Source organism: Mirounga angustirostris, unplaced genomic scaffold, assembly GCF_029215605.1.
Source record: "Mirounga angustirostris isolate CCGP_5_RB_7025 unplaced genomic scaffold, mMirAng1.0.hap1 SCAF_3, whole genome shotgun sequence".
NCBI lineage: Eukaryota > Metazoa > Chordata > Mammalia > Carnivora > Phocidae > Mirounga > Mirounga angustirostris.
Window position 1 is genome coordinate 60838479 of NW_026991711.1, and position 22404 is coordinate 60860882.

Genomic DNA, 22404 nt, shown 5'->3' on the forward strand with positions numbered 1-22404 from the left:
GTGAACCTGGAGATGTTCCCTCACCTCGTGTTTAGCTGCAAGGTGGTTACGTTGTGAACCCTTAAATCAAGAAGTCCCTGAGCAGCTTTATTACAAAGCTTGGAATCCAGCATTCGTCACGGTCTTCCACCCTTCTGTGTTGGAATATTATTAACAGTATTGGAGTCCCATAAATTATGTATTTGTTGCTGAATGTTGCTGCCAGGTATGAGTGGCAAAGCATTTCCTTCTGTAGCTTATTTTGGGTTTACAAGATCACTGATGTGTATCAAGACACCTTAACAAATGAAATGCAGTTCAAATCACAGGGTTACGAGTCGACTAGATAGATTTTCCTTCTTGCCCTTGAATGTCAGAACAGTGGCGCTCCATACTTTAAGACGGGTGAAATAACAACCAAGAGAGTTGGAAAACAACAGACTCTCTTTTTAACGAGTACCTGTCAAAGATTTTATATCAGTCATTAATTAATAAAGGAACTTTTAAGATGTTACAGCCAGTTCAAAGGAAAATCCAAAGAGCAGACGTATGCATCGGCAGGGGAGAACGGAAATGAATTTGTAGGTAGGTTCACAAATGGCTTCCTCCATGGGAGGGGCGGGGCATGGAGACTCGTTGCATCTTCACTGGAAAGATTCATTTGCCATAATACCAGGTTAACGTTTACAGAGTTATAAAGTAGCGCAGTTAAAGGTGCTGCAAGATGCAGGCCCCTATAGAATCAGATAACCCAGAAAGGTGTGCCTGATAACACATCCTCCACTGAAGATGCCAGTACTTTCTTTTTGCCCATGTCATTCTTTCACAGTTCTTCCCCTGTCCGCTCCTGTAATCATGATAATCTCAGAGATTATTCTTGATCACAGAAGAAGGTTGGCCTCCTAAGGGCTGGCCTAATTATTAACATCATGCTGTGAGAGTGTTAATTAACCATATGGGTCTTCCCGGTTTGCTTTGCAAGTAGAGAGCTGTAGAGTATTATTAAACAACCGTCGAGCCCACAGAATTAACGTCTGCCTGGAACTGTGCATAAGGAGTCCTGGATTGGGCTTTTCAAAGCCTCTGTTATTTGCTATACCAAGACTAGGAAACCAAGCCCAATATTCTCCGCCATATGTCACCTGTAGTACTTACACGTTGGTTGAATTCCTTGAAGTTTCCAGCATTTGCCAGGTTTCTGGCCTGGTAGTTTCCTTACCACCTGTAAGACCAGGACCCTGCAAACCAGGTACTAGGGCCAGTTTTCTTAGGAGGGCTTTGTAGCCACTGCGTAAGTTTAAGCGGCTAGTCATATCTGAATGAGCATTATTCTCTAATATGACATTCTAGGTAAGGACTCGGTTGGTTGCCCAACTATATCCTGTGGATAGATGCTAACTGAACCTATGAAATAACTATTTGCCATTAAAATTAAGGGGATTCAGTAATACTTTTTGAATTCTGGGGGAATCATTGAAAACTAGACGTCATTTTTAAATGTTTCTCTTTAGCTTGTAAAAGCAGAGTTTACAAGATTGTAGGTTAGAAATAGGATAAAAAGTAGGAGAAAAAGCACCCTCCCATATCCAGAAAATAGAACATTAAAACAACATCAGCAGTATTCCAGACAAATAACCACAGTAAAATGTCCCTCTTCAGTTCATCCGGTCTTGTGCAACTAGTTCTTGTTCTGCTAGTTCTTGGTTTAGCAGTCTGCATTCATGAAGCTGTCTGCATCCAGACTAAAAAGAGTCCAGAAATCCACGGAAATCCTGACTCAGTCCACTAGCACAGCTTAAAAATTACCTAAGCAATGTCAGCTTTGTAGCCTTTGCCCAAGAGTCTCTTCTTTTGAAATATCAATATTTAAAAATACCTGGTACATATAGTCCTTTTCCGTGAAACTCTTAAGATTGTCCTTTCTGGCCTGTAGCTTATAGCAAAGCCCTCAGGCAAGCATCAGAGTAAAACAGAAATTATCTATAGATTATGAAGACTTCAATGGTTAGTTTTTTTTACTGTGACAAATAGTAATCATAATGCAGGAGAATAAAATTCTCTATTGAGATAGCCTACATAACTATCTCCTGAGAGTTTTGATCAGTATTTCCCTGGAGGGGAAAGCATATTAGAGACAATGAGTGCTCCAATAAACCTCCAGGGTCCTCCCATAAAATATGCAACTTCAGAAATACTTACATTAATAAAATTTTATCTAAACTGACTTGACCTAGGGAAGGCCGAGCACCTCTTCTGATCTGATGACTCTTCCAGTGAAACTCTTAAAATAGCAACACAGCAAACACATATAGTTATTTATAGCATCTCTCTTTTTATAAGGCAGAGGAGTACATCTTTACAATTCTCAAGGATCCCTCTAGGGAATCTCAAAGATAGTTGTAGGTGTAGGAAGTATCCTAAAGTTTTTATTTTATTTTTTCAAAATATAGGGTACGGCCTAGGAAGGCAAAATCATGAGTTGTCAAAGATGTTTTTGGGACTTTAACCAAGTCAACATAAAGCTCTGAAAATAATGTGGTGACACACAGAATCTTTGCTAGCGAGGCAGATTTTATAGAAGGTAAAGAATATCCTTTTGCATTGTAGTCAAAGGCATTAATCAGTAAGGCAAGGAAGGAAGTCATCAAAACTGAGGGAACTGTGCCAAGATTTTAATGCATTTTATAGCTCTTTTTTCAGACTTGAGTATTATAAACCAAAGCAAATAAAATTCACTTTCCAAGTTTTGTCCTTCATTTTTCTCTCTCATATTCTGGAACAAATTTATACTTTACTTTAGAAGAAGTGCCTTTCTCATCCATAGTCTCTCACAAATGTACAATGGAGTTTTCCAGAAGATGCATGATGAGTGGTTATCGGAACAAATACAGAAAGAGATGAGTATCTATCGGGCTCTCTTCTATTAAGCCAGACATTAGAAAGACTTGCAGATGTTAATGCCATTTTTGTCATCAAAATTTGTCACCTTGGGAAATGTAGTTAATTTTCACCAAATCTGTGTTATCTATATTAAAATAGAAGGATTCATTATTGCTATTTTCAAATGAATCGATACTTTTTTTAATTCTCAGTTTTGATCTCAAATACAATAAATATTGGTAATTTCTTATTTAAACCAAAGCTCTTTGATGTCTTCTCAAAATAGTTTTAAGAGTGTAAAGGGATCCTAGACGAAAAAGTTCGAGAACCATTGCTTTTAAGACACAACTACCCGGGGCACCTGGGTGGCTCAGTCGTTAAGCGTCTGCCTTCGGCTCAGGTCATGATCCCAGGGTCCTGGGATCGAGCCCCGCATTGGGCTCCCTGCCCTGCGGGAAGCCCGCTTCTCCCTCTCCCACTCCCCCTGCTTGTGTTCCCTCTCTTCGCTGTGTCTCTCTCTGTCAAATAAATAAATAAAATCTAAAAAAAAAAGACACAGCTACTCTATTTTCTCTGTTAAAAACAAAAGCCCATACATAGTTGTATCTTGTTTCCATCATTGCCCCCTGGCATAATCTCAACCACCCATTTTAATTATAATAATTAACCAGAGTAACTAACTTATATTTCATGGAGAAAATTGGGAGGAGGGAGGATGTGGATAATTGAGAACTGTCACATACAAGCATTTTAGCAGATGAGCAAAGCTCATGAACACACACAACAGAAATTTCTCCTGCAATATACACCACTCTTACGTCTCCTTAAGGTGGCAAAAATGAACATGTTCATGGATGTGACTCACCTAAGTTATAGCCTCTCTATAATAAAAAGTGAGAAGCAAACATATATAAACTTAATATTATACTTTGTAATCAAAGTTTCAGTATTCTGACCTATTTAGAAATTATCTAAGTGGGTATCCAGTGATTATTTATCAATTAGCTCTATGTATAGTAATCCGTTTTAAGTTACCTAAAGATCTTAGGGATTATCTTTAAGTTGATGTGCTATAAAATATAATTGCTATTTATATGAAAAGTTTATCAAAACAATTAGTTGAGTTGAACACAAATTTATATTTTTCATATATAGCATTACATAGGCATAATATTAGCTTATTTGACTGGTTATCCTGTATATATTTAGAAGAAATGAACCCAAGTAAAGTAAGATGTACACTTGCTCATACTTAACACTGATGAATCAGAGAAAGACATAGCTGTGTTTTAAAATTTATCACACTCGTCTCACTTGCCAAAGAGTTCACCTCAATTCTGTGAACCTAGATTCTTAAAATGTTACTGAGTTAGTAGTTTTTGTAAAAGGATTTTTAAGTCTAGTAAATTTCAAGTCTTAGGGGCTCAATTTTCTTTTTTCCATTAAGTTTATGAAAATTCAGTTTATATAAGCACTTGTTTATCTTTAAAAGCCAAACAGAACAAGTTCTTATAATCTAAAAAGTACTATAATCTAAAAAAAAAATTTTTTTTAATTAGAAAGAAAGAATACTGTAATCTAATTTACTGATGCCCTCTGGCAATAGGCTAGTGCTCCAGACATGAGAGGGAAAGGCCTTACTGAACTGTAGTCACAGACACACAGAGTTTTAACAGCTTCGGTCCCACAACTTCAGCCACAGGTCAGAAGGAAACACGAAAGCACACAAATCACCAGTCCAGATTGCAAGGGACGGTTCTCCCCAGTGGGCATAGAATTCTTAATTGACTTGAGCTCGAAATAGAAAAATATTCAAACAGAAACAACCAAGAAGCCCTATTTCCTGTTCCCTCACCCAGCGGAAAATAATGTCTGTAACCTTTTGTTAGTGATCCCCACGTTGTCAGACCGTAGAACTGGACGCTCCATGGTGGCTGCCCCCAAGAGGGAATACTTCGTCAGCCATGTATGAACTGGAAAGAAAAATAAAGCACAAAATGAGTAGAGAGGGAATGAAAACCAGAGAAAATAGAGAGTCAGCAAAACTCAAGTCTGTTGCTTCTTTGGCTTCACCCTGGAAGCCAAGAAATGGCGCCTGGGCTTAAGCCACCATGATGTACTCCACACCTCAACCGACACAATTTACCTGGCTCTGGCAGGTCAGTGCAGTGGGATCCTTTTTAAAAAAAAAAAAAAAGTAAAATCATGACTTTTGAACAAATACGGCATGACCATGTACCACAGGTTTTATTTAATTAATCGATTGAGGAAGGAGCCAGTCCCATGTTACAAGTAGTTCAACAATCAGCTTTTCTCCTCAAGTGTCGGTAACTGACAAAGACCCTCTCTTCCTGAGGCCTCAGCATCTTAAGTAAACATTCTGATTCCATCTGATTTCTAAGATCTGTACTTGGGGCTCAAGGGGGAGTATGCGCATCGATTGACTTTGCTGGGCGTCCTGCCTGTAGGGCTTTCGCCTTGCTCTCCAGACCTGTCACTGACCCTGGCTTGCTTTTGCAGTGACAAAGTCCAGGCCCTTTCCTATGCGCAGCACACGCGGCAGCTCATCTCCTGTGGTGGTGATGGTGGGATCGTGGTCTGGAACATGGACGTGGAGAGGCAGGAGGTAGGTGTCGTGGCAGGTCACGGGGCCACTCCGGGGCTGCTGGGCTGGACTCTGCAGTTCTGGCTGGGCTGAAAAACGCCTCAGCCTCATTTCTTATTTCTCCTATGATTAAATGTGAAATAAGACCTGTTATGTCAGAGAATCAAAGATTCTAGTAGAAAAGGAAATTCCTTTTTTTTTTTTTTACTCCTTCCAAATTGGCGTGTAACATTCATGTAGTAGTGATTTCATAAGAATTTCGACTGAGATGAAGCTGTTTAGACTTTGAATCTGTTGCTCCATTCACAACCAAAGTCCAGGTGAGAAAAGAGGGAACCATCTGTTTTCAGACCATTATCCCTTGAAGTGCCCCAGGAACACAGAAGACTCGCTCGCGTCTTTTATGTTAGCCAGGGAATGGTGACTAATGTGTGAGAAATGGTATTTGGTGAAGTAAGAGTCCTTAGCTTGATATTAATAGAAATATCAGAAATAACTAATTGTTTATTTGTGCTTCTTTATAATCATGCTCTAAACAGTTCTCCAGATGCAAATATATACACCGTCATTTTTAAGAATACATTTAAGTTTTCTTCTGGCCTTCTGTTTTTATGAGTTTTCTTTTTTCATCTTTAAGCATCTTATCAACGGACATGTTTACTAAATATCCCCTTGACAAGAACTTTGAAGTTAGCCATATTCTCATTTCCCTAGAATTATGCTGGGTGAACTTTCCCTTTGACGGTGTATATTCATCTAATGTATTTCCTTGCAGGATGCAAGAATTAGAAAAGCAACACTTTAAAAAGACAAAAGCAATTTCCCACCTTCTTTCCATGCCCTCACCCCAGTCTCATTTCAAGAGAGTAGTTGCTATTATCTACCATGTAATGCCTTTCAAATGGCAGTAATTAAATGCTTAAGAAGATTAAAGCCTGACTTGCTCAAACCATAAATCCGTGGGAGTTCTATTAGTAACTAATTAAAATGATCATTACTGTTAGGAAGTGGGGAATTGTAGAATATTGCTTTTGAAAGTACCACTTGGCCCCTTCAGTATAAAGGCAGGGAAATTGGTACAGCCATGAGACTGCAGATCCTGCACGACAGCCTGCTCTGGGCGAGGGAGGTCACACCTCGTCTGTCCCCACTTCTTCCCAGGCCTAACTGACCAGACCAGCAGAGGGGGAGCCGCCAGGCTCTCTTCCCTGGGTGCACGCAGACTCCAGCCTTGATGGACAGAGGCCCAAAGGAGGATAATGATGTGCTTTCCAGAGATGAACCCAGTTGGTTGATGGGCAGTCCTTTGAGCCATCTTGCTTAAATTATGCCCTTTGACATGCAGATACAGGGGCACTTGCAACTTGTTGACTATCTTGAATCTTCGGGTGATTCAGAGCCCCAGTGAGTAGAGAGGGTCCCAGCCATTTTTTTTTTTTTCAAGTGTCATATTTTATAAACCTAAATCCCCTGAGATGTATCGTGGGGCTTCTGGGGGTCATGGCCAGTGCTGTGCAGTGCTTACCTCAAGAGGCCAGAGACATGTAAGGAAGCAGTCCCTGCGCTGGTAGGCTTTCTGGAAGAAAAAAATATTTGGGAGAAGACTTCAGAAAACTATTACATGGTAAAAATGATGCGATTACAGTTGCTGTAGGATGGAACATTAGTGCTGGGCATTTAGGAAGGGGCGTTACCATTGTCGGCTAACGTTCTCAGCAGAGACTTTGTGGAAGGACGTAGGCGCTGAAAGATTGTTCGGGCCTGGCTATGCTCTGAGGGGCACAGGGAACACCACGAGGAAAGACAGGTGAACGAGAGAAGTCGCGCCCTGTGTCCTGGTGCTCCTGAGCAGTAGAAGCATCAGAGATGATAGCTTGGCCATGGGGGTGGCGTTGGGGGGCAGATGGAAGGCGGAGTGGCTGAGCCCACATCTCATAGGCTAAAGGTGTTTCTACTGTTAACGAAATCCATTTTTGCAAAAATTGTATCCTTTTTTAGAAGTATGGATAAACATGTTCTTTGTAGAGAAGTTACAGAGTACCCCTTAACAAATAGAAAACATGTCAATGGCTCAGTCGGTTAAGCGGCTGCCTTCGGCTCGGGTCATGATCCCGGGGTCCTGGGATCGAGCCCCACGTCGGGCTCCCTGCTCAGTGGGGAGTCTGCTTCTCCCTCTCCCTCTGCCTGCTTCTCTGCCTACTTGTGCTCTCTATCTCTCTGTCAAATAAATAAATAAATAAAATCTTTAAAAAAAAAAAGAAAAAAAAATTGCTCATAATAATACCACCACCCCAGGAATATCACCGGTAACATCCTTCCTTACAGTTTTCTCTGCAAAAACACATGCACAGGGTTTGTTTTTCAGGTTGTTGTTTTTTTGTTTTTTTTTTTTGACAAAAAAATGGAATCATACTACACATGCTGGGGTTTTTTTCCCCTTTTCCTGTTCCTTACTCCCATTTCCCTCTTCATAGATACCCACTACAATGTATTTGATATACGTCCTGACCCTGCATGTTTCCTTATAAAAGATATAGTAGTGTGTGTGACAATTTTTTGTAAATCCTCCTGATTTTCCTGCATCGTAAGTGTTTTGAAAAATCACAACATAGATAAGTCTTTTAGGGATAAAATGTTTTTCCTGAAAACTGTATTATACATTTTGTTAGATCAGTCTTTAAACTGATTAGAACTTGAAAATTACAAAGCAAATCAAAGCTTACTTCTTAAGAACTCTTTGGTTTTAATAAAATAAACAGACCAAGAATTGGAACTCTTCAAATGTCACCTTCTTACTTTTCTTTTTTGAGACAATGTGTAGCTTTAGGTTCATTTCTGCTTGTAGGTAGGAGAATAGGCTAAATCCCCAAGTCTGTTCTGTAATAGGGCTTCTTCAGAAAAGGATTACATCAGCAGAAAAAAGCTACAAGAAAAAATCTTGTAGAGAGAGGGGACAGGACATTGTTTGCCACATTTCTCAAACTTGTTTGATCTCAGGCTTCTTTTATAGTAAGTGTCCTGTGAGTCAAAATGGAGTTCTCTGCAACTCACTTCTGAGAAACCCCGGGTTTGGATATATTTTTCCAGGTTCCTTAGGTTCAGTGATATGTGGAAAGAGATCTGTCCCTCATCCAAATGATAAATGTACAGAGTTGAACGTGGAACTCTAGAAACAGATGTAGAATCACTGTATGCATAATCTGTAAAGATTTGCTAAAGAATAGCTTTAAGCTTAACATATCTTTTAAACCCAGTTGACATTGTTTCGAGTACTCATGATGAAGTTGGGCAGTAGTGAATAAAGGCAGAATAGCGTGTGTTCCATGAGGCAAGGCACAGAGTCTCCAGGCTTGCTGGGCCCTGCCGTGAGCGGAGGGTGGACAGGCAGCTTTCCTGGGCACCCACTGCGGTCAGGTTGTATCCTCCAGTGCAGGTAGCTGTGCACATGTGGACTGTGCAGTTACACATAACTCTGTATAGCCAGAGCAAATCTAATTGCATGTGATCCGAGAATATGAGATAAAGTCAACATGGCCGTCAGAACCCTGTGCGAGTGACCTGGCCCCAGCCGCCCCCCACCCCCCCCGCCCGGCGCGCTGCTTCTACTCCTCGGGCCTTTACACTTCCTCTTACTTAAATAATTGATATTAATAATATTGTCTTGTTTAGTCTTCCCTCATAAATTATAAGCCCCATGACGGGAGAGATTCTTTTTATCATCACTACATCCCCAGGGCTCGAGATACCATAGGCATTCAGTAGATGTAAATGACTGAGAATTCACACCTCCGTTTCCTAGAAACACGTCTTGATTCTGTAAGTTTCATCACTGTTAATGGCTCCTTTGTCCTCACTGTGTCGCATTGTGACCTGTTGTGTGCTTTATTTCACCAGACTCCTGAATGGTTGGACAGTGATTCCTGCCAAAAGTGTAATCAGCCTTTCTTCTGGAACTTCAAGCAAATGTGGGACAATAAGAAGATTGGCCTAAGACAGGTGGGTGATATGGATCCCTCATCAAAATGGAATAGAGAGGAAACAGCTTCACCTGTGAGCCTAGAACTAGCACCCCCGGGCAGGGGGTGTGCGGGGGGCAGTGGGGGGGGGGGTTCAGGCGCTACCCTGGAGCCACTCTGAGAATGCACATTCAAGTAGTCCCTTACCTACTGCAGCTCATTCCTCCTGGACTCAGTTTCTGTAGTGACTTGTTTCAAGTAGTTAAGATACGATTTTAGAATTCTAGTGGCATCTACGGAAATACACCTTAAAATTAGAGGGATCATGCTTAGCTCATAGTGGGACCAAACCGTAGAATTATATAAGAGGTATTTATTTCTTCTTAATAATTTCACTTTCTCTCTTGCCATCCTAGTTTTAGTCATTTAGAGCTACTTGTAATCATACAGCATTTTCAGTCCGATTCATGGTTGGGTTTGGTCCTCCTCAAGGAAATCCGTGTTAGTCACCTAGTTGAGCATGGCCAAAGTGTAGACAGTAGATTGAACTGGATTGCATTCACACGGTCCTTCATCCACCAGGTGGTCCTCGAGTTTATGCTAACCGTAGCTGGGAAGGACCTAGGATGGGCGGAGGGGGGGCTGTGGTCGGGAGGTGGGGGTAGGGGGTGGGTGTGGTGACACAAACAGATGTGTTTCCAGCGGTTCTCCATTTGAACAAAGAGCCCAAAAAGAGAACGCAGCTGGCGTGTTCGTCCGTTTCCTGGGCGCTCTCGTTCAGCATCCTCAGCCGGATGCTGTTGGCCACGGCCGCGCCGACGTGGCGGGGACGTGGCGGGGCCGGGTTGCGGGAGCCCCAGCAAGCCTGTGCTCTCTCCGCCTCCAGCACCACTGCCGAAAGTGTGGGAAGGCCGTCTGCGGCAAGTGCAGCTCCAAGCGCTCCTCCATCCCTCTGATGGGCTTCGAGTTTGAAGTGAGGGTCTGTGACAGCTGCCACGAGGCCATCACCGATGAAGAGTGAGTTCCAGCTGGGCTAAGGGGAGAAGGTGACCCGGCACCGCAGCCGTGACCACCAGCGCCCTCGTTCCTGCTGGTTGCCAATACAGACCGTGGCCCGGGCGCAGAGCCCTCCGTTCTGCCAGGACATCCGCGCGCTCTCGTGAGATAGGAAAGGAGAGTCCGCATCAAGAACTCATGTCTTCTGTGCTCTTCCCCACCCCAGGGGCAGGTGCCCTGCCAGCAGGGGTTCTTCAGCCAGCCCTGCCAGCCCTTTATTTCCTTGAGAGTCACTCCGGAGTGCAGGAACCCAGGCTTCATTTTCTAGCCCAAACTGGTCATTTTACAGGAGCTCAATCAGCCCATGGGCTCCAGAGGCTGCATTTTCTCCGGAAGAGCTGAGTCGCTTTTTATCTAAGAGGCCAGTACCACTAGTTGTCCAGCGACTCAGTCTTGCTTGGTGGTCTTGCCCGATAATCCAGGACCTTAGGTTACTGCACGTCCCTGTGCTTTTGGGGGGGGGGGTGTAAGGGCACTTCTGTGTTATCTCTTCAGTGCCGCTCATTGCAGACTGCCCCAGAGAGAAGCAGAATGATCTGCAATAGGTTCCCCTTTTAATGAATGACAGCAGGGTTTCCTAGGAAACTCATCTGCCCGATTCTCCCCCACCTACTCCCCCACCTTGTATACAGTAGAATCATTTTAAGTACTAGACGGGTGTCTTAAAACAGCATGTAAATAGGAACGTATTTCAGATGCACCAGAGGAAGTCAGCATTTAAAGGAAAGTCGTGGCAATTAAGTATTCTCTTATGGATAACCCTAATGTATGTGTTTTTTTTCATTCTTCTTTATCCATATCAAATATAAATTAAGATGCCCTTGCATCAGTAAGCATTTATGTTCATTGATTATTTTCCACTCATCATATGTGATGAAATTAGAGAGTTCTTTTCAATTAAGAGCTGCAAGAGACTTTAGAGATACTCTAAATTAATTATTCATTTTATAGATAAAGACACAGACCCAGAGAGCCTAAGCAGCTGCACATTAAGCCTAAATCTTGAATTCTAAATATTTTAAGTGATTATCTTAGGATACTGAAGACTGTCCCGTAGACCTAGCTACAGGTAAAACTGTCTTCAGAGAGCCCACTGCTGAGGAGTGGGTGCCCTTGAAGCCTGATGACAGACCAGCTGTCTCCTTCCCCATGTCCCTGTCCCCCTCCACATGTCGTTGTTTCTTCTGCCTTTTTTGCATTGCCTCTAGATCACCTAAGCAGTCGACAAGCCTTCTTACTAAAACAATGCATAGATTAAAAAATACAAAACAAATAAAAATGTTTGTTTATAGATTGTTTTACTTGTTGAAGTGTTAGAATACCATAGAAAAACTAAACCTGCAGTTATACCAGGAAAACGAGGAGAAAGAATGGGTAACCCTTCAATTAGAATGGTATCTTAGGCTTTGTAACAGGTGTACTTTTTTTTTTTTTTTTAATAGGCACAGGTAGACTATTATACCAGCAGGTCCTTCTGAGATCAGACCTAGCAGAAGCACTGAGGTGTTTGTTTTAAGATTTGTCAGAGGCATAGATGAGATTTTCATAGGCTCTATCAGAGCAACAAGTAATCCATAAGACTTTGGGAAATGTCATCATCTCTTTCCCATTTTGGAGAAGATAAGAATCCTTTCACCTTTTAAAAAGCTGCCAGGGTGGCTCAGTCGGTTATGTGTCCGGGACTCTTGGTTTTGGCTCAGCCTGTGATCTCACGGTTGGGGGATTGGGTCGGGCTCCAAGCTCAGCATAGAGCCTGCTTAAGATTCTCTCTCCCTTACCCTCTAGCCCTCCTGTTTGTGCACGCTCTCTGTCTCTTTCAAATAAATAAATCTTTTTTAAAAAATCATTAACAGGTTCCCAGGGAATAAAGGTAGATATGAGGAGCAGTTTTAAAGTGAAGCACTTGTCTTAGTCATTTGGCTGCCCGTTAGAGCTTCATGACACCTTAGATCTCTCCTTCATTCATGTGTCACCGCTTTTCACTCTTGGAAACTTACTTTGCTCCTTCCAGACGTGCACCCACAGCGACCTTCCACGACAGCAAACATAACATTGTGCATGTGCATTTTGATGCAACCCGAGGATGGTTACTGACTTCTGGAACGGACAAGGTTATTAAGGTAGGACGCCATCTTCTTTTAGAAGCTTTCCATCTTTGGTCCTATGCCAATATACAGGAGCCCCAAGACTGTGTGAGGTCTGCTCACAAGGTTACTCTCAGCAGTGAGCATTTTTGAGAACCTACCATGTGCAGGAGGGCCCTGCCTGCACACGCCGAGACATGGCTCTTGGCTTCAGGGAACACGTCGCCTGCTGGGGACGTACTCTTTTTGATGGTTAATAATAGGTCCCGTATTCAGCAGCCAAAAGAGTGATACAGGCAAGAATTACCTTGAGAGCTCCGTAGAGGGAGATGGGGCTATTGGAGATGGCTTCAGGAAGGAAGGGGGGCTTGAGCTGAGCATTGAGTGAAAGGAAGGACTCGAATAAGCCAGCAAGTTATAAACAAGACCTTTTCCCCAGGAGATCAGTTAATCCAGAAGCATTCCTCCAGGGCCTGAGGACTATGCTGAGTTTATCTGGTGCCCCAGCAGAGGCCCTGGACAGGAGGGGCCACAGCCGCACCACGGGCTCGCCCCGCACACTGAGCGCTGTCACCCCAGCCGCTCTGGTCCCTTCTTGGAGGCAGCAGCAGGATGCGGTGGTTAAAATAAGCCCCTTCGAAGCCACTAGGCCCCTGGGACTTGGAGCAAGTTTAAAGCGAACTCTGGGAGCCTCGGTTCCTTTCTTTTTGAAAAATGGGACATCTTGGAAGACTGTTTGGAAGACTGGATGAGAGAAGATCTGGAAGGGACACAGCGCGTCCCAGGGGCCCACTGGGGGCCTGATAGATGTTCGTTCCCTTGCCCCAGAGGGAACCTGATCTGTCAGATTCTGCACTAGCCGAATGAGAATTCCCCACGGCCGTGGTTTGGTTTTTTTTGTTTGTTTGGTTGGGGTTTTTTTAAGATTTATTTATTTATTTATTTGAGAGAGAGAGAGAATGAGAGACAGAGAGCATGAGAGGGAGGAGGGTCAGAGGGAGAAGCAGACCCCCTGCTGAGCAGGGAGCCCGATGCGGGACTCGATCCCGGGACTCCGGGATCATGACCTGAGCCGAAGGCAGTCGCTTAACCGACTGAGCCACCCAGGCGCCCACGGCCGTGGTTTTGAAGTCTGTGTCAAACATTTTCATGGCAAAATACCATTTTATAGATGTAGAAATCATGTTAGTGTAGTACTGAGTTGCTTGGCAAATTAAAAAGTTCACTTGTATTCAATGACGAGGACTGTTGATCCTCACTCAACGCAATGGAATTTCAGTTCATCCTGCATTTTCTCTTCCTTTCCGCAGTTATGGGATATGACCCCAGTCGTGTCTTGAGGACACCCCAGGCGCAGACAGATAGCATTTACTCAAGAAACGGTTGTTGGAATCCACTTTATTACTGGGGCTGTCAGCAGACGCGTGAGAGTCCGAGAGAAGCTCGCGAGCCGGGCTGAGTTGGCATGGGAGCTAGTGAGTGGACACCGGCAAGGAGACTCTTTCAACCTGTTCATACAATAGAAAAGAAGATATGTTTTTTTTAACAAATGGTTTCTACACTCTGGCTGTGCTACATTGTTTTGAGCATACTGAAAACTCTGTGTGGGGTGTTTAATTTGTATGTGTTTCTCACTTCCTTTTCGTTGTTGCTCTGTGTGTTAGAGAGATGAGGAAGGCATCTGTTGGGGGTATTTTTGGTCGTTATAAAGTCCTTTCCATGTTTCCTTCACGTGGGCATGTTCTGTGGTCGGCGTCCTTTTCCCTCCCTCTCTGTCACCTCCCCTCCGCTTCATGTTCGCCCGTGTATGTGTTTATATTGACACTCTTTATTCTCAGTGTTTCTGCTTTCACAGACCTCCTCTTCGACTGAGAGGTTCGGGAAACCATTCGTGTGGGTTTTCCGACTGACTTCTTGAATATCACCTGAAGAGTAATCCGTTTGGAATGTCTAACGCATTCCTGTTCAGCCGAGTAGACGCGACCTTGTGCTTCTGCCTCGCTCAGTGTTCTGTCTGTGCTGTGAGAAAGCTGCTCCCGACCACTGTCGTCCCAGAAGCGATGATTGTAACTCAGAGCTCCGACTCTCAGTGCCTGGGTCATTTCTCCTTCAGTTGGAGCCTTCTGAGCCTTTGATGTTTTCGTGTGATTCACATAGCTCTTCCTCATTTACAGTATTGAAAACAAACGCAACAAAACAAAAAAAACCCAGACCCCATGTCCTTCAGAAAAAAGTGTCTTTAAGATGTGTTTGTCCACGCGACATCACCTCTGAATTTGAATGTGCTCCTTCCTGCAAGATTGAATCCTGCTCTACTCCTCACCATCTGTATTTTCTTCCCCTTGAAAAACTAGATATTTAAAGATTTTTATCTTCGTGTATTTTAGCAGAACACTTTGCACACTTTCATACTAAAACTGTGTGATCTGAGACATAAAAGGTACCGAGTCCTACAGCTTATACTGTGTTCCGGTTGGGAATGTTAAAAGAAAACAAGAAAACAAGAAAGAAAAGAAAAAAGAGGGCTTTAGAAAATGAACCCGAAGAACTCTAATTTTAAGGGAATCCAGTCAAACTTGATAAAGTGAAATATTCTTGTGTGTAGTGGCTCAAATGTTGAGTCCTTTTTAGAAATTTTATTTTCACCTGTTGGCAGCCAGCATGTGCCGTGAGCCTGCCCCGTTATGTGCCCTTTACACATCCCACCTCATTCACCCTCACCTGTCAGGGGCGTCGGGGGACCACCGAGTCTCTTGAGGATCACCAGGTTCAATGAAGCCTTGCAGAGAAACAGGCCAATTACTTGCCCTTCGCTATCCAAGCCGTCCTCATTATCTTGCTCCCTTCTGATTTGACAGGTTTTTGTTGGTGGTGTTTGAAATGCTCCCTATATCTATCTATCTATCTATCTATCTATCTATCTATCTATCTATCTATCTTTCTTTCTTTCTTTCTTTCTTTCCTTCCTTCTTTTTTTTTTCTTTTTTTTGGGGGGGGGAAGCTGTTTTTTCCCCCTCACGACTATTAATTACTTTTCTTTCCAACCGGGAAGAGTACTACCCTCCATCCTCGGCTGCCATACTCCCATTCTCTGAAGACCCCTGACCCGCGTGCTCCCAGGGCGGGGCTTCTTCCTAGGGACGGCTCTGTCGCCACAGCCGTGGGAAGCAGGAGCGGTGGGTGTGCCCCGTGCAGCCCTGGCACATGGCGGCCGTCATCTGAGACATCAGACGAGCTCATGTGACCACACTCTAAGGTTGGACACGCGTGTACACACATGCACGCACGCACAGAAGCGGTTTCCACTTGTCACTTCGCTGTCCCCTTCCACGCTACTCTTGGTTGCCATCAGTCGAAGCTGTTAGAATTAAGCTGAGTCTTGTCTGCATGATTGTGAGAGAGCTTTAAAAAGGGAATGAAATTCAAAATACTCAAATATCTATTTTATAGTTTACTCCTGGAACTTGGAGCCATGTACTAAGTTGTACATAATAGAGAACCATGTGTTGGAAACGAGTAATAGAACGAATCGCTGTGTTCTCCCTTCCCGAATTTCGGAGCGTGGCCCGTATGCAGAGAGGGAGGACGGTGTCAGGGAAGCAGTAGATCAGTGCCCAGCGAGGCTGATGGGCTCTGAGTTAGGTCCAGAGGAGCTCGCACCCCACTGGGGAGGCGGATTGTCCCTGCTGGGTCACGAGTGTCCACCGCGGTTACTCTGGGCTGCAACCTCGCACTTCACTGCAGCCGTCTCCCTCCCGGCGTGGCTCATCCCCAGCCCGCAGAGCCACTCAGAGCCACTCAGAGGTTGACACCACTTGCCACCTCATTGGGGATGAGAGTCCCGATCAAAAACCACAGATAGATCATAGTCTCCCCCTCTCTGCCCTTTTCTTTCTCCTTATGTGCGTGGGTGCTTGAATTTGTTAAGAAGTATTTAGCAAACCAACGGTGTGTGTTTGTGATACTGTGAATTCTTGAGTTTTGCGATGAGTGTCTCCACCATTTTTTGTAACTCATGGAGAGAGAGATGCTGGTGTTGGGTGTCTTCCCAGCATTTTATGGGGCAGTGGCTTCACTCATTAGGAGTGAAAGCTGACGCCAGCACTTGTCTTTTCTCCTGTCATAGTTCTTGTTTTGCCCTCTTGGAATTGCACTTTACGTATATTTTTGCTCTGTTACTTCAGCAGTTCTGGCAAGGAATGCCTAACGTGGTCATGTCGGGAAAGTGGCAGGACTGCACATCTCATGCACAGACTTTTGTTATGCATTTGGTAGGATAAAACCAATCACATGCTCTTGGTTTCTCCAAAGAAATGTTACTGGAACCTTTCATGGTCTGGGTTTGTGTCCACAGTAGCAAAGGTGGTTTTACATTAAGTACTTGGAATTGCATGTCTTTTTATATGATGTCAATCAATGATGTATTTCTCATTTGATGTTTCAGTTATTCAAGGAATCATAGAATCACAAAACTGGAAGGGATCTTCAGAGATCTAGAATGTTCCAAGCAGAAAACATTTGGTCATCCCAGGCAGTCGGATATATAGCTAAGGTGTCAACAAGAGAATCTAAAAGTTTTAAAGAATTTTCCAGGGACACTTGCTTTTGGGCATTAACTACTAATGGCATGACTAGGAGGAATGACCTCTAGGCAGCTCTCAGGAACCAGACCTGATCCTCTTATGGGTGAATCTGACACTTCTGTTGGCCCCAGCCCTGTTTCTGAGGGGGTGGGTACTATGCAGTGAGGCAATTCTTGCAGGTCTTGATCAGCATAAGCTCCTTCCTACACTCTTCCTCAAGGACCCCTCCCCAGCAACAAATCCAGGTGGAAATCTGAGGGCATTGAAAATTCATCTCCCCTGTTGTCTGAAGGCCGGCCTTGAGTGAGTCTGAGTCTACAGCCATTGCCTTTCTTAGGAAACATCACCTTTTCATGGTTTGAGATTCATTTTTAAAAAGCATAATTTATTTTTGCTTAACATTAATCCCTTTTTAAAGCCTGGAGATTGACTTTTAAGTAAAGGGATAGCTCTAAACTATGTACCAAAGTTACTGGACATAAATATTCATTAAATGAGATTCCTTTGATTTTGCTTTTTCATAGTTTAATCATATATAAGTGATCTCATTCACTAAGATACGTATTTTAAAGTAAAAGAAAGCACTTTGCCAAACAGTCTTTTTCTCTCCTTTAAAACAATGGTAAATTTTAACCGACAGGGGATATCTATTAAGTTGATTGGGAAACACAGAAATTAAGTCCATTTTAAACACGGAGTTCTCTTAGATGATCCTCGAGAGTGTAGCCCATTTCAGCCATTTGTAGAGCGCCTGCTGCAAGCCAGGCTCTGAACTAGGCCGTGGGGGGCCGGGGCCCATTCCCTGGCCTGGGCAGAGGCCACTCGAGGGAGTGGATGGGTCATGTCAGTCCCATGCGGTCCGTTCTGTGATAGAAGTGTGCGGGGGCCCACCCCAGGGGTTGTGCACAGGGTGCCCGCCCCCCAGCAGAAGGACCTCTGAGCGGAGGGTTAAAGGTGCAGTTGGAGTGAGTCCAGTAGGGAAATGATGTGCAGGCTGCTGAGACAGAAACAGGCCTACGATCTGGCATCAGCCTGGTGCACAGAGGCCACAAGTGGTTTGGAGTTGCCAGAGGGTATCAGGTGCTCGGCTGCAGTCCAGGGGGGAGGGTTTGGGGGGGGGCTGTGTGGGGTTCCCCGTGACCTCAGAGGGAAGCAGTACACGGAGCACCATGAGAGCTTCACTCAGCGTTTGAGAGTCAGGTTTTCCTGCAGCTGACTGAGGCCAGTATCTAAGCTTTTTGTTTTTTTCCTTTAGAAAGACCTGGGATGGTTATCTTAAAATGACCCATGGCAGCTAATTTTTTAACTTTCTGGAGGCACGGCCCCGCCCCGGAGGCCGTGAGGTGGTGCTGGAGGCCACCACATGCGTGGACTTGGCCTGGGAGAAGGCACAAGCTAATTCCCTTATGACACAGGTGGGCCAGGCTCAGCTGCTCCCCTTTGACAAAGGAAAGACCATGCCGGGTGGTAGGAGACTGTTCTAGACAACTGCAGCATCACAGGTGTATGCAGAGCCAAGCCCGTTGGCGGCCGCCCTCCATTTCCCCGCTGGTCTGAATTGTTCCTGCAAGTCATGGGTCTTCTCAGTGCAGTGTGGGAAACGTGCTAAGTCCTCACCGTAGTGCCTCTCGCCACCTGGAAGGGAACATTCCCACAGGTCAGAGGCCGTGAGAAGGGCTCAGGCAGCGCCCCCTCTGACACCTGACTCTGCCCAGCAGGGGCGTCCCAGCACCACCCCCCCCACCTCCCCACGAGGCTTGGCACTTTCTGGTTCTTGCCATTCCATCCATTTGCCTTTTTCTTTCGCTGCCCAAGTGTCCTGTGTCCGTAACTTAATTCAGGAATATCCATGTTCATTTTTCAACTTCAGCTCAACTTCACAACCGAGAATTACATACATACCACCCCTTGGGGGTTTTAGTTTGTAATTTTGCCTTTAAACATGATCCTTTCCACTGAGAAGCCTATTTAGGCCTAACACACAAAAGCAGTCCCTAAGAATATGATCTGTCCAAAATTGGAGTGGGATTCCTCCTTTGCGTTTCGCACACCAGGGAATGTTGGAACACACAGTAGAGAGTCCCTTGTCAGAGACGGGGGCGGGCGGCTGAAGCCTGGAGGAGGGACTGGATTGGATGCTCGTTCTTGAGACCCCTTCCGGTCTTGCGATCCTGTGATTCCATGAATGTTTATTGTTGGACTAATGGCTGACTTTACTCCGACAGGTGGGAGTATAGTATCGGGAGGTCTTTGTCTTCTGTCCTATCAAGGAAATGGCTCTCTGCATTTTTCCATCGAGAGGTCTGGAAAAGATGATGAAGGTGGAAGTTGATCATGGTACCATCTCACTAAAAAATAAGATACCTCAAAATGTTCCCCTTTGTGACTCAAAAACGGTAGCTGACTTCCTTGGGAGAGAAAGTGGCAGAGAACCACAGGTTGGTTTAAAGGTTAGATTGAGAATCTGACCTTGATATTTTTTTCTCCTGGTTCTCTGGGAATCAGAAGAGGGTGAACTCTAATTCAAAAAGGGAAAATGGTTTGCAAAGCGTTATTTCATTTACATGCACGTTTTTTCCTCCCATTTGAATAGATGGCAGCCTTAGGTCCGTAGCATCCATCTGTATGAAGTCTAGACCAAACACTTGTGTCACTGGTAACCACGGTACTCGTCCTGTATTTGTGTTGGACGCCATTTGCCTTGCCTTTTAAATGACTTATTTTCATGTACTGTCATTTCGCAAAAGAAAATCTTTATATGAAAAGTACAAAAACTGTTATTAACTAGACAACGGGGAAGGTGCTCGCCCCCTGTTCGTGCCTGCCTACCTACCGCTGTCCCTAACCAGGGCAACGGACTCTTCCATGCTGCACGCCGTCCGTCTGGGGCCCCTGTAGAACCTGGCTGCAGCAGGCATGTTACTTCACGGATATCTTTTTCTTTCTTTTTGAAATGAGATTCCCCAAGGGGTCAGGTTGAGGATGTCATGAGCCTGAAGCAGGAACAGATTTCTCAGATGCGGTTCTAGCAGAACCCTTCTGGCATCGCCATGCTCTCTGCCACTGGAGACTTTGACATTGACTTCCTGACTGAGCAGGTGGGACTGAGCAAGAATTTCTTAACAATGTTAAAATGCCTGTGTCCGGTTCTGCGTTCAATGCTGCTGGATGTTGTGAATGTTTTTAAACTCTGCTCACGTTCTCACTGTGTTACCTCTAACCGAACCATGCCTGTGGCCATTACCAATGTAAGACTCTCAATGCAAAGTTGCCTCCACGGTTTAAAATAAATCTCTGTGGAAACCTTCCTGCAACTTTTGTCCCATCATTGTTGTCATCAGGCTGAAACACATACACCCCAACAGTCCTGCTTTGGTGTTACCCGGGTGAGGGAAGGTAAGTCTCTGGGCTGCTCCCGCACCTGTCTAGACCCCAGGGAGAACCGCAGGCTGGTGAGCCACCATTTGCCCCGGACTCTGTGCACAGCAAATGGGCTGTGGCCACGTAGTCCTATTTATTTTCTTGCTCTTTCACGTAAGTCTGCTCTAACCGTAGTTAATAAACTTTCCAACTGAGGAGAAAGGACTTCAGGGCAAATACAGCTAGGAAAAGCCTCTCTGAAAACTCAGGAAGCCCATTTTACAGATAGGAAAACATGTGAGAAGAAAACAGTGGCTTGCACGGCATTGAACAGCCAGTGAGTGGGGGAGCTGGGGTGCCCTTCAAACCATGGCCCCTGTGACTAGTGGCCCCTCTCCCCCAGTCCCTTTGTGCCAACACAGCCCACCCCCAGCCCCCACTCCAGAGGCCCCACTTTCTCAGAAAAGAAGGGATGCAGTCAAATGGAGCCGATGCTCACTGCCCTTTCCGGGCAGACGCACCCAGAAAAACCCCTTCCTTGGGGCTCCTTGGCTGACAGCCTGGGTCTGAGTGCCTCTGAGGAACCGCCCATCTGCCTTTTCCTCCACTATGGATGATGAGTGAGGGTTGTTCCGCTCTGAACACCAGGAATGTATGTAGATAGTCCTAAATCTGGTTGATTTTGCTACAACTTTGCAGTCATTAGGAGGTAAAGTGGTATAATTTAGAAGTTTTTTCAAACTAGCACTAGAATGCCAGGTGCATTATCGAAGCCACTCCTAATCTTAAGCAGATGTAATTTGTTTATGTAAATATGCACTGTCCCATAATCCTGCTCTGAGCCTAGGGCCACACGGGACGCACGACAAAGGCAGCGTGGGGCCCTCCCCTGGAGGACAGATGTGCACAGCCTGTTCGCACATCTCCCTCCTCCGACCCTGCTTCCCTCAGACCAACAGTGTGGGGTGATCTTGAACACGGAATTTTTAAGAAAACCACATTCTCAAATAAAGGAGAGATTCATACAGGAGGAAAAAAAAAAGCCTGCCACAGAAGATGAAGGTTGGCTTGTTCCTGGCCCCGGTCATCCTTATTTTAAAGTAAAAGTTCCCAGTCACCGAAGTTCCTCGGAGCTACAGTGGCATCTCTAGGAGGGAGTAGAAGTGACGTCTGCTCACTGGCCCTTGGTCCATACCTTCTCTGGCCCCGAGCTGGCCCGGCCTGGCTTGCTTACTCTGAGCCGCTCTCCCGGGATTTCTGTCAATTCCTCCTCTTCAGCTGGTGACGAGGCTGTCCTAGCAAGAGGCAAGTATGTGGAACGGGGTCCCGATCTAACAGCGAGGGGAACGCGGCTGTGAGAAGGGCAGCTCCCCGACTGGCCTGTGCCTGTGGCCGCCAGGGCCCTAGATCAGTCAGGTCACTGACACCCGCCCAGGGCCCCCACGGGCGTGAGGGGCCGCCCCTGCCCACAAGGGTCCCCACGGGTGAGGGTCCTGACGTGCTACAGGAGACCGAGCAGGGGAGAACAGGAGTCAAGCGGAGTGTGACTGACTCAGACCCTGTGCAGGGGCCGAGGGAGCGTCTCCAGACAGGGGTGGGGTGGGGTGGGGCCTGCGGTGGGTGGGAGTGCGATGTGTTCAGGAACTGGCAGGTGGTAGCCAGGGGAGGGGCGACCACCCTCACCGCCACCGGGTCACCAGAGCCTCATAACAGCTCAGTGAGGGTGGTTGTCCATGATGGACCAAGATCCAGAGAGAAGACCCTGGCTTCGCCCGAGGTCAAGTGTTCTCTGGTGCCCTCTCCTCCCAGCCCACCTCCTCTCCCAGAGCTTGTCCCTCGGGACTCGGCCCAGCTAGAGAAGAAAACCTTAACAGATAACGGCCACCAGAAATAGAAAAGCA

The 22404-nt window shown here is 45.3% G+C and overlaps 1 protein-coding gene across 2 annotated transcripts in view; it reads left to right on the forward strand.

Annotated features, from left to right (window-relative positions):
• Nucleotides 1–20457, forward strand: part of WDFY2 (WD repeat and FYVE domain containing 2) — a 175738-nt gene extending 155281 nt beyond the window's left edge. For both annotated transcript variants that reach the window (XM_045869383.3, XM_064586142.1), the window contains exons 8-12: nt 5380–5485; nt 9359–9460; nt 10307–10437; nt 12488–12596; nt 13871–20457. In XM_045869383.3, coding sequence (XP_045725339.1) covers nt 5380–5485; nt 9359–9460; nt 10307–10437; nt 12488–12596; nt 13871–13900 — 478 coding nt within the window. In that variant the 3' untranslated portion in view covers nt 13901–20457. The remainder of the gene's footprint in view (nt 1–5379; nt 5486–9358; nt 9461–10306; nt 10438–12487; nt 12597–13870) is intronic.
• Nucleotides 20458–22404: the final 1947 nt, after the last annotated feature.